Source organism: Macaca mulatta, chromosome 14 (assembly GCF_049350105.2).
Source record: "Macaca mulatta isolate MMU2019108-1 chromosome 14, T2T-MMU8v2.0, whole genome shotgun sequence".
In the NCBI taxonomy this organism is placed as follows: Eukaryota; Metazoa; Chordata; class Mammalia; order Primates; family Cercopithecidae; genus Macaca; species Macaca mulatta.
Genome location: NC_133419.1, coordinates 46,254,942 through 46,267,207, shown reverse-complemented (window position 1 = coordinate 46,267,207; position 12,266 = coordinate 46,254,942). Strand labels below are relative to the sequence as shown.

Sequence of the window (12,266 nt, the reverse complement as noted above, 5' to 3'; positions counted from 1 at the left end):
AGTAGCCTATGAGATTAGAAGATTGATTATTATATAAATGAGTAGTCAGAGATATAACTGTGATTAGGGTCACACCGTAGAGTCTTTTAAAAATGTATTTAGAATATATGTAAATAATGTGTACATTTGATATAGTTGTGCTTTTAGGAAACAGAAACTTTGAGCATCCCACATCTTTAGCTGAAGGAGTCCTTCTCTCAAGTAAAACTAAGTCTTTGTTTGGGGGTATTAAAGTGATTTAGTGAGCATCATTTGTGCTAAAGATTTTAACTCCCTCCGCCTGCCTGCTCATCCACCAAATATTTTAGCAAAGTTGTCAACAAGTGTCAAAATTGCTCATCTTAATTGATCATCTACCCATCTGCCCTAGAGGTGATAGTGAACCCAGAAGTCCATAGTAATGGAAAGGAGAAATAAAATGCATTCATAATCCACAGAACAGATAATTGATCTTAGATTTTTGTGGGCTTTTTTTTTTCTTTTTTTCCCCAATATTAGCGAATCCTGTATTGGTTTTCTGCTAAGGTGTAAGCTCAGTGTTTGAAATTAGAAACACTCAAATTAGTTTGAATGACAAATCTGAGATAATTGTTTAAGGAAAATTTTTTAGCTTGCCATTTGCTGCTGCTTCTAATGGGTGATCTGAATGTAACATTCGTTGATTCAGCTAATGGGACTATCTTGGCAATCAATCTTTTTACCCTCACCAAATTCTGCAGTCCTGTATTTGTTACCCATTACTGTATAACAAATTGCCACGCATTTAGTGGGTTAAAACAGCACATACTTATTAGCACTATGCTTTAACCAACTGAGCTAGCAGGCCACCATGTAACACCTATTTATTATCTCATAGTTTCTGTTTGTCAGGAATCTAGGCATGGCTTAGCTGGATCCTCTGCTAAGGGTCTCACAGTTGACATCAAGGCTGAGCTTGGGTTCCTCTTTCAAGTTCATTGGTTATTAGCAGAATTCAGTTTCTTGCGGTTGTATGATCAAAGTCTCATTTTCTTACTGGTTGTCGGGACTACTTTCACTCCTGAAGACTGCCCACAGTTCCTTGTCATGTGGCCGTCTCATATCATGGCAGCTTACTTTTTCAAGGCCAGCCGAAGAATCTCTTGCTTCAGTTGGCTAAGACAGAGACTTATATAACATGATCATGGGAGTAATTGTCTCATCACCTTTGCCATATTCCATTGCCTAGAAACAAGTCACAAGTTCTACCTGTGCTCAAGAGGAAGGGATTATATGAGAACTTGATTAATTGGGGGGTTGGGGGATATTCCTAGGGTATGTCCACCACAACTCCAAGAAGTAGAGGCCTGGCAAACTTCTTACCAAGTCAGTAGCAATGGTCCTCTACCCACTACAAGTAACAAGGTCCATCTATGCCTTTTTAGATGACCTTTGTTTTATGAACAAAATATGTAATTTGGGTTTTTGTAATAGTAAGTATCTTTTCTACTGAACAGAATTAAGATAAAGAAAATCTTCCTTAGGATACACTTTTTTTTTTCTTTAATTTTTGAGACAGAATCTCACTCTGTCACCCAGGCTGGAATGCAGTGGTGCGATCTCAGCTCGGTGCAACCTTCGCCACCTGGGTTCAAGTCATTCTCAGGATACACTTCTAAAACTCCAAAAAATTTAATTTATTAATATAGATATTGTTGATAGTAGCAAATGCTTCATTATGTAATTGAGTGTGACATTAATTCTCTCATGCATTGTCAAATGACTCTTACTCTTCAGTGCAGGAATCACAGCCATGGCCCCCACCCTCCAGGATTTGGTCGATATGGCATCTGTGCACATGAAAACAAAGAACTTGCCAATGCAAGAGAAGCTCTTCCTCTCATAGAGGACTCTAGTAACTGTGACATTGTCAAAGCTACTCAGTAAGTCTTCCAAATGCTTTGGTTTATCCTCATGTTCTCTTGAATTAATAGTAATGTATGTGTAGTTCATGGCTCTTCATATGTTTACCTCTCTTACTTTGTAATGGTAGTTAACACCAGCACCAAGTATATTTGTCATAGCAACACCACAGTACTTAGTAAAGCATACCTAAGCTGTTTATGTACCAGGACGTTCCATTAGATTGTGGACAGCTTCTTAGCAAAAGCATGTCTTCATCTTTGTAGCTCCAGTGCTTTTGCACAGTTCCTTCTTGTATGAGATACCTAATAAATGTTCCTTGAATGAATGGATGATTTTAAATGACACTAAGCCAAACTCTTTATTCGAAATACAAATCTAAGTCTTTTAAAATATACTACAACCTGAATAGGTCGATGGAATGAAAAATACCGACTTACACATTCATAGATGTTTTAAACAATCATTTATTTCTTGAGTACTTTCCATGTGCTTGTGCTGGATTAACTAGAAGAAAGACAGTAAGTGGAAATATGTTCTCTGACCACTTGAAACACATAGTGTATTGTTTTTCTTGCACTGGATATGGAAGTACATTTGGAAAGTTTCCCCTTAAAATCTCCATATGTGGGTATTTGCATTAAGTCAATTATTCCCAACATTTTCACCTTCATGGATCTTATTGATTATTAACATCTATCACACCTCTTGCCATTGAGCATATTTTGAAGTATTTTGTTCATCAGACTGCATCAAATAGTAATCCATTTTTGTAGTAATCAAACATAAATCTGCCCAGCAGATTGCCCATCAAATATAAATCATGCCAATCTAATCAGCCTGAGGGGAACTAATGTTACCATACTAATTTGATATAATTTCTATCAGAACAAAGATGTTTGGAGATTAATTAGCCTATTTGGCCTTAATATAGGCTAATGTATTGTCTATGTTAATTACAAAATATATTGACAATTATTTGAGTATTCTAATTACCAATTTATATGAACTTAAAAGACTTGGGAACCACTCTTTTAGGTGAATATTATTTGATATTGTTTATCTTTTATTTATACAATGATGAGTGTATTCTTAAGGTAAATGTTTGCTTTAATTAGGATGGAAACATTTAAATCTTTCCCTGTTGCCCATGAAACCCTTAAGATAAATGTCAGAAATTAGGCTCTTTTTAAAGGGAATCTCAGTAAAAACTCACATTTTATGTCTTTCCTAAAATTTTCTTCAGGTCCTGGACCTTCTCAGGTGGTTGTGAGGAGACCTGTAGGTAGTATTTGGGAAGGGCATAGAGAGCTAGGGTGTGTGTGTGTGTGTGTGTGTGTGTGTGTGTGTGTGTGTATGTGTGTGTGTATGTTTTCTAAACCAGCAAAATCTTTATGAATGTATATTCTTATTATGTTTCTCAAATAAAGGGAGTATTTCTTTTCCAGTAAAATGTTAAAGTTGACATTTAAAAGATGGAGAGTGGGCCGGGTGCTGTGACTCACACCTGTAATCCCAGCCCTTTGGGAGGCCGAGGTGGGTGGATCACAAGGTCAGGAGATCGAGCCCATCCTGACTAACATGGTGAAACCCCATCTCTACTAAAAGTACAAAAAATTAGCTGGGCGTGGTGGCAGACGCCTGTAGTCCCAGCTGCTTGGGAAGCTGAGGCAGGAGAATGGCATGAACCCGGGAGGCGGAGGTTGCAGTGAGCTGAGATCAAGCCACTGCACTCCAGCCTGGGCGACAGAGCGAGACTCCATCTCAAAAAGAAAAAAAAAGATGGAGAGTGTAAATGTATGTGTGTCATTCTAAAATTTACTCTTTTAAAAATGCCAAAAAGACACACACACACACAAACACACACACATGCATAGTTTGGTAAAGCAGAAATTGTTCTAATTTACAGTGTGAGAAACAGACAATTCTGCTATTTGGTTTGATTTTTTATCCTTGCGAGCTTATTGAAACTTTCAGGTACTTTTAAATAGAAATAAGTTTTAAAGAAAGTGCTAAAGGATCGGTTGGGACTTCATAGAAATATTGCTAATAAGCCAGGTGTGGTAGCTCACGCCTGTAATCCCAGCACTTTGGGAAGCCGAGGTGGGCAGATTACCTGAGGTCAGGAGTTCGAGACCAGCCTCACTAATATGGTGAAACCTCATTTCTACTAAAAATACAAAAATTAGCCTCGTGTCATGGCACACGCCTATAATCCCAGCTACCTGGGAGGATGAGGCAAACGAATCGCTTCAACCCAGGAGACAGAGGTTGCAGTGAGCTGAGATCGTGCCACTGCACTCCAGCCTGGGCAAAAGCAAGACTCCATTTCAAAAAGAAAAAAAAAAAGAAATATTGCTAATAAATGATTTATCTCTTTATTCTCTATGAAATACCTCTTTTTAATGCTATAATAATTTGTCTACGAAATACCTCTTTTCAATGCTATACTATTTAACTGATTAACTAATAGTTAAATATCTTCCAAGCCCGTCATTCCTTTTCTATTCCTATTGCTTCTCTCTTACTTTAGGCTCTCATTGTCTCTTACCCATATTTATTGCAATAACCTCTAAACTGGTATTTCACTCTCTGTCCTTACCCTGCTCTAAGCAGCTTCCATATTGCCTCCAATGCGATCTTTCTTAAAACTCAAAGTCTGAGTGCTTTCTTCTTTAAAACCCTTTATTGGTTTCCCATTGAACTGTAGATAAAGTCTAAACTTCATAGTGTAGCACAGAAGGCCCATGTGGTCTTTGCCTATTGCTTCTAACCTCATGTCTCACCATTCCCTCTCATGCTTTATGCTTTAGCAATGTTACACTGCTTTTATTTCTCTGAACATCCATGTAGTTTCACATTTCTGATTTTTGTACATGCTTCTTCCTCTGCCTGAAATGCCTTTTGTCAGCCTATAAAATATAGCTTAGTTTCATCTCCTTCAGGAAGGGCTAATCATTTGTTCCTCTGCTATACCTATATTCTTTCCATATTTTGTTGTTGAATTTATCCCATTCCAAGTTTACTTTTAGTCTGTATCCTTTGTTGTGAGATTATTGCATAGGCTTGGTTTGATTCAGCGGTAAGATTATTGTCAGGAATCGGCAGGAGGTGTTTCTGACACACAGTGGAGATCAGATGAAACTTATTGAAGGGAGGCAATGTAAGTTTAAAGTTTACTTATGGAAATCAAGTTCAACTCCAAAAAGATTAATCTGATCAGTAAGTAAACCAGGTTTTCTTTTGCTGTTTGGCTTTATACTGTGTCCTCTCTGTGCATGTCTTTGTTAATTATTATATTTCTCTATTGACTGAAAGGCAGTTTGGATAATGAAAAGATACAGTAAAATGAAGAAATTTTGATATTTGAAATGATTTTAATGGTATCAATTATGCTTTTTTTTCTTATTTGAGATACGGGATTTTTGAACGATGTAAAGAGTTGGTAGAAGCAGGATATGATGTCAGGCAACCAGATAAAGAAAATGTGTCACTTCTTCATTGGGCTGCTATTAACAACAGACTGGATCTTGTAAAGTAAGATGGGATATATGTGTGTTAATTGTGAATTTATAATTTTAGACCTCTCCATCATTTATCTTTTTCTTTAAGTACGAGTATTGAATCATGTGTAATCCTCATGTGAAAGAACACCTGAAACTTTTCCTGCCACACATGTTGGTTATTATAAAGTTGAAAAGGACCTTAGAGACCATGCCTGGTTGATCCAAAAAGGAAAATTAGAGATAAAGCCAAGGGGGCCAATCATAAAGTTTAGGAAGTAAAAGTGAATACTTTTTTAAAAAGGAAAAGCATAATAAACTTTTTCAGAATAGAATGGGAAGTCTCATCTAGTTTAGAAGAAACATTGAAATATTTTACATGTTAACACCACAAAGAATAGATAGGTAGGAAATATAACCTTTTTTAAAAAACTAAATATGGAATATACTTTTGAGTGGGCATGTATTGGATTGTATAAAATATTTCCCCTTCATAAAGCAGTAATGCCTACCCATTGTTTCTTTCAAACAGCTTAACATGTAAAATGTACATTTGTATGTGAATGTGTGTATATTTTGTGTTTTAGGATTAGATATTTAAAATCTTTAAAGTTTAAGAAATTTATTAAGGTTTAAAATGTTCTAACACACATGAATACTCACAGGCAAACTCCTCTTCTGTGGAAATAAACTGGCGTGGTATTTAGATAATACGATGTATGAAGCTCAACTTTGAAGTAATGAGACTAATTCCTATAAACCATAGAAGAAAATCAGTCTCATTACTTTATATGTCCACCTTATACAGTGCCTCTCATCTCTGTCTCCCAAATGCAGGGCAAAACACTCAAAATGTCTAACTTTTCCAAAAGGATTTTAAATTAATTCTTTACTACTTACTTTTAAAATTCAGTCCCACATAGTAATTCTACTTTTAACCTGTTGAAGGTGACATAATTTTACCTTTCTCCTTCCAGTCAAGTAAGAATATCTCCCTGATCCTAAACCTTTTGAATATAAACAATTTCAAGAGTGCTGTAGTAGTTAGACTATGCAGAGAGTAGTTATGATGTGTTTGGTATGTAAGTTATAATGGAATGCCAATTACAGCAGGACTAATTACTTACATCCTAAGAATGTTTCATCAGGGATTTGTCTGATTCTGCCATGTGAACCTTTCGTATTTCTATAGATCTGGGTGTTTTAGGGATATTACTATCATAATTTGTTCTCCAACATATTTTTACTATGAAAAAATTAGTATTTTCTTTTTCAATATGAAGCTTAAGTTTCAAATCTTATTTTCATTTGTGTCTGCTTTTAACAGGTTTTATATTTCAAAAGGTGCTGTTGTAGATCAGTTGGGTGGAGATTTAAATTCAACTCCTCTTCACTGGGCCATCCGGTAAGGTTTCTTTGAATGCTGAAATTAAATAGCCACATGTAACTAGTGGTCACCATATCGAAAATCAGTTATAGACAATTTGAAAGACTGTCTTTTCTTTTTTTTTGCTCCCTTTATTTAAAAATAAATTACAGTTTTAAAGGTTTTGCAGAAAGAATGTTTTTGATATTTAATTTAGAGCTCCATTATAATTATCCAACTCAAATATGTAATTATAGTTTATTTTTTGTAATTAGAATAAATAATTTTCATACTTGATAACATAAATAAAAGTAGTAGTTCAGTGAACTGCAGACTCAATCAGTTCAGGCTTATGACAGATGTCTATTCAGAAACCTACGATTTTATTTCACAGTCAGTTTCCTCTGAAATGTAAAGTATTTCTCTATGTCTCAGGGCCAAATGAGTCACCTCTTTTAAAAGTTGTTGCAGGATTAACAAGAAATTTCGAGTAGGTCAACTTAGAACATTTATGTTGTGTGGTCACTCTCCTCTTTTCTCTGTTGTATATTGGTCATCTGAAACTGAAGTTAATAAGTCTTGAATACTTACCAGTTTCTTTTTTTAATTTAAACTCCACTCTCGGTGGTTGGTGGGGTTGACAGGAATCTGAAACTGAAGTGAAAAATTGTTCATGTAAGTCAAGGAGTTGAATCTTTTCTCCATAGCCAAGAGTTTTGAAGCTCTAGGGTTAATTCATGCCCCTTAAGCTACTGAGGTACAGTACTTTACATGAAAAATGAACCAGAGTCAAGCTTAAGAAAAGCATATGAATATATAGCTCTTAATATTATCACAGTAAACCCACAGTTTATGAATATTATATTTCTGTATATCTGGCTTATGATTTTTTGATTTTTAAAATGACAGGGATGTCTAAGTGGTCTTAGAATCTTCATCGTTAGCATGTCATAAAAAATTATTATTTACATTTGGTAATATAAGGTTTAAGGTAGATTGGGAAGTTATCAAGTTTATCACTTGCACTCAAGAATGATTATCCAGGCTGGGCACAGTAGCTCACGCCTGTAATCCCAGCAGTTCGGGAGGCTGAGGCAGGCAGATCATGAGGTCAGGAGATCAAGACAATCCTGGCTCACATGGTGAAACCCCATCTCTACTAAAAATACAAAAAATTAGCCAGCGTGGTGGCATGCGCCTGTAGTCCCAGCTACTTGGGAAGTTGAGGCAGGAGAACCATTTGGACCTGGGCGGCAGATGTTGCAGTGAGCCGAGATCTTGCCACTGCACTCCAGCCTGGGTGACAGAGTGAGACTCCGTCTCAAAAAAAAAAAAAAACCCAAGAATGATTATTCATATAGTTCTAAGTTTGCAGCATCTAATCTAAGTAAAAAACGTTTGGACAATCACCATTGTTTCAAAAATCTTACTGTCTTACTGTTAGGAAGTATTTTTTATATGTAACCAAAATCCCTCATGTCTTAGGAATATCAGCTTCTCCCTGACTTTTTGCTTTTTCTGCATGCTACAGAATGGCTTTTTGTCTTCTATTTGCAGACAAGGACATTTACCTATGGTCATATTATTACTCCAGCATGGTGCAGACCCCACTCTCATTGATGGAGAGGGATTCAGCAGCATCCACCTGGCAGTATTGTTTCAACACATGCCTATTATAGCATATCTCATCTCAAAGAGACAGGTATATTCTCAAATATGTCTTACACTCCAGCTTTTATCATCTGAAAAGGTTGAGGAAATTATTAGTAGTAGTCTCTTCTCATTTTTAAGGTGGAGGTTAATGGATATCCAGATATTCAGATATTAGCCTGAGTACATTTAGCTATTGAATACTGCTTTCCAGCTTCGTGGGAGGGAAAAGGACAGGTCATTTAGCTCAGTAACGTATAATAGATGTTTCTGAAACTTGTAAGCTGGTAATAGTTTTTCTTACGAACCCAGTAATTTGCAGAGTTTTTCAAAAACATGACTTCAAAGCCTGTATTTTTCTTCTAGTTGAATATAAAAATGGTAGTCAAATCACTAAATTAACCCATCATTTGCTTTCATTATTTGAGCCCAAATGGGAGGCCAATTTGAATGCATGTTTCTTATTGTTTTCTAAAGTAATTCCATGAAAATTGACTTGCCTTGAGAGGCACAGGTTAAATTATAGGTTATTGTCAGTTTAAATGTCAATTATACTTGCCTGGAATATGTTTTCCGGTAGCAAAGTAGTTTATGTATTAGCAGACTTTCCTGTAAAAGGCATGAAAACGTGTTTGCACAAATGCTGTTAGAATGGTTGTACTCCCTTTAAATAAGCACTTTCTCTCAGACTTAGCTGATTGAAGTAGAATTATAACCTCCTAGGTTTCATTGTTGGAAAAATATAAATATATGAAGAAGAGTCCTGTCTGCTTCTCTTTGGGCCCCTTCCCAAGTCCTAGTCCTCCAAGGCCCATAAGAATCTTCAGAAGCTGAAACTCTTTTTCTTTGGCTTAGCTGAAACCATTGTTGTATACCTTAAACCTAGACTTGTCTTATTAAAAGGATTATATCCTCATGGAAATATGATTTCCTTTTTTTTTTTTTTCTGTATTCCAGAAAACAGAAAGGAAATTTTCACTGTTTAAAACTTAGTATGTTAAGTCCAGAAAGAAAAGTTTGCCTCAGAAGATAGGGAGTTCACTATTTACTGGAATTGTTTGAGTAGATACTGAATGACTTTGTATAAGAATTGATAATGTGAATTAATGTGTCAACTAAGGTCTCAACTAGGTGACTTTTAAGGCCTCTACCATCTCTTGTATTTAATGGTAGCTATGAATATTTTACTCTTTCCCTTAGCTGTCTGTGTTCACATCAAGTAACACTTTACATTATATATTCAGATTTTCTTTTTAAAAATATTTTGTAGAAATCCATGGATTTTTACCCTATGGAAGTAGAGCAGAGCATTCTTTTTATCAAATGATATTTGAACCCTTCATGTAGAAATAATGGTGGTACTGAATGTATTAAAGAGATATTTCTATTACGAGAACAAATAGACTTTTGAATGTATTTACAGTTATGCTAATTGTCTTCTTTTTGAATAGAGTGTGAATATGACAGATGTAAATGGCCAGACACCTCTCATGTTATCAGCTCACAAAGTAATTGGGTGAGTTTAATTTAATCACCTCAATCTGATTCTGGTTCCAACTATTTCTTTTCTGTGTGTGTAATTTTGAGTATCTCTATCTATGTGAGATGATAGTACATTGAAGAAAATAGTATTTTCCACACTGAGACTGTGATAATCGACTTTTAAGATAGTTAGAAAAGCAGCATTGAAATACATTTTCTCTTTTCTGATAGCTTTGGCAAAAAGTTTGAAAGCTACTAATAAGAAAAAAATTTCCTTACCTAACAAGTAGATATACCTTGACATATACTTGTTAACATGACTTGTATTTCTTCCTTTGCCTTTAAGAAAAATGGCTATAATTTTAAATGTTCTCGTAATTTAAAATCTGATAAGTCTGCTTTCTGGAAAATATTAAATTTTGAGATTCTCTGACATCAGTCTTGTCTGCTTTGAAAATATAACTGAAAAGAGTCTTTTTGTGTGTTCAGATTAAGCACTTACATATTTAAGTTTTTCTGTGTATTTATTTCTATAAACACATGATTAATGACACTGTATAATTCGACTTCTGGTATTTAAGCAAATACTTGTGACAGTTCTCACTTTAGCAGTTTGTTTCTATGTTGTATTGAATCTCTGATTTTGCTTGTACTTAGGACTTCTCTTCTAGGAACCATGTTAGTTCTAATGCTATTTCCTTTTTGTTCATGGTAGGATTGGAGGTAGAATTTTATTAAAAAGCATTTTGTCTTTGCTGGTAAATCTGAAGTCAGGTATAATCTCTATAAAGATGTTGATGGAATAAATAAAGTAGAATATTGTTTTATTAAAATAATCTCTTCAGTGGTCATGAAGGAAGGAAAGGTATTGGTAAAGTAAAAATATTTTACTGAATTCTGTCTTTTAGTCCATAACTTTCTAAGATTCACAAATATTATAGGACATAATTTATACCTGCTTTATTTAACAGTTGATTTGATAGTATGAAGTTAGCTCCTCAACTAAAACATATATTTAGTCTTTAATTGAATAAATAGCATAGCATTTAATATTGGCTAAAGTTAAATCTATAATTCAGAGACAAGTGTTAGCAAATAGAACAATATGAAAGGAAAAGTTTGAAAAACAGAAGCAGTTATTTCACTGCATTGTTAAAATTGTCTATATAGCATGTCATTTAATAGATGTCTTTTTTTTTTTTTTGAATCTCCTATTAGTACCTAGAATATAAGTCAGTACAAAGAAGTTTCTCAGTTCTGAATACTTAACTGAATGGTTAATTGATGGCATTATCTTAAAGGATCATAATTTGCATTTACTCCTTAAGTCATCATCTCTGTTAATGCCTCTTGGTATTTTATTATTTTGAGACAGGCCAGAACCAACTGGATTTCTTTTAAAGTTTAATCCTTCTCTCAATGTGGTTGATAAAATACACCAAAACACTCCACTTCACTGGGCAGTTGCAGCAGGAAATGTTAATGCAGTTGATAAGCTTTTGGAAGCTGGTTCTAGCCTGGATATCCAGAATGTTAAGGTATGGCCAGGTATTTATCTCCCTTAGTTTATTATATCTTGAGTTAGAAGACTGATACATTCACATAAAGATGAGCTATATATTTGTTTTCAGTTACCCCAAGATAGATACAAATGATAATAGCTGGCTATCCTTGGAATAGTGTGTTGAGTCTATGATTCTGGTAAGTTTAAAAAAAGTTTAGCACTCATAATATATTAAAAATATTTTTAAACTTTTTACCCCACTCTTTTTTAAGGGAGAAACACCTCTTGATATGGCTCTACAAAACAAAAATCAGCTCATTATTCATATGCTGAAAACGGAAGCCAAAATGAGAACCAACCAAAAGTTCAGACTTTGGAGGTGGCTGCAGAAATGCGAGGTATTTTCATTTGGGGTCTTTTCTGTGATCCGGATAGATGACTTTTTTGTTCATTTGCTTTTGTTTATTTAGGCATCAGAAGAAACCAGAGAGTTGGCTTTTTGCTGCATTATATCTGCTGACTATATCTTTGCCCTGCATCCTGTTGCCCAAAGTTGGAAATTTGGCACTTTCATTGGCTGTTTATTGTTGGTCCTCAACTAGATGCTCTAAAACTGCATGTTACCTTATGAATAGTATTACGTACTTCCACATTTATTTAATGAGTGTATTGAAATGCAAAAGGTTTTGATTTTTAGAGACACAATGGGAAAAACACCATGTTGCAAAGAGTTTTATAGAAGCTTGTAGGAACAGCTTATTCCTTACTAAATTTTTATTTCTCAAAAAGAAAATAATAACAGTTACAATGTTGCCTTAGAATCATGAGGACTTTAAAAATGATAGTGTTGCAAACTTTAGGCATATGATGTCACTTCATA

At 34.8% G+C, this 12,266-nt stretch overlaps 1 protein-coding gene across 4 annotated transcripts in view; it reads left to right on the top strand.

The window, feature by feature from the left end:
* Positions 1-12,266, top strand: part of ZDHHC13 (zinc finger DHHC-type palmitoyltransferase 13) — a 53,179-nt gene that overhangs the window by 17,210 nt on the left and 23,703 nt on the right. For 3 of the 4 annotated variants that reach the window (XM_077964844.1, XM_077964840.1, XM_077964843.1), the window contains 7 exons: positions 1,756-1,901; positions 5,296-5,418; positions 6,712-6,789; positions 8,308-8,452; positions 9,852-9,916; positions 11,258-11,420; positions 11,659-11,784. In XM_077964844.1, the coding sequence (XP_077820970.1) occupies positions 8,324-8,452; positions 9,852-9,916; positions 11,258-11,420; positions 11,659-11,784 (483 nt within the window). In that variant the 5' untranslated portion in view covers positions 1,756-1,901; positions 5,296-5,418; positions 6,712-6,789; positions 8,308-8,323. The remainder of the gene's footprint in view (positions 1-1,755; positions 1,902-5,295; positions 5,419-6,711; positions 6,790-8,307; positions 8,453-9,851; positions 9,917-11,257; positions 11,421-11,658; positions 11,785-12,266) is intronic. The other variant, XM_077964842.1, reaches the window with a different exon arrangement.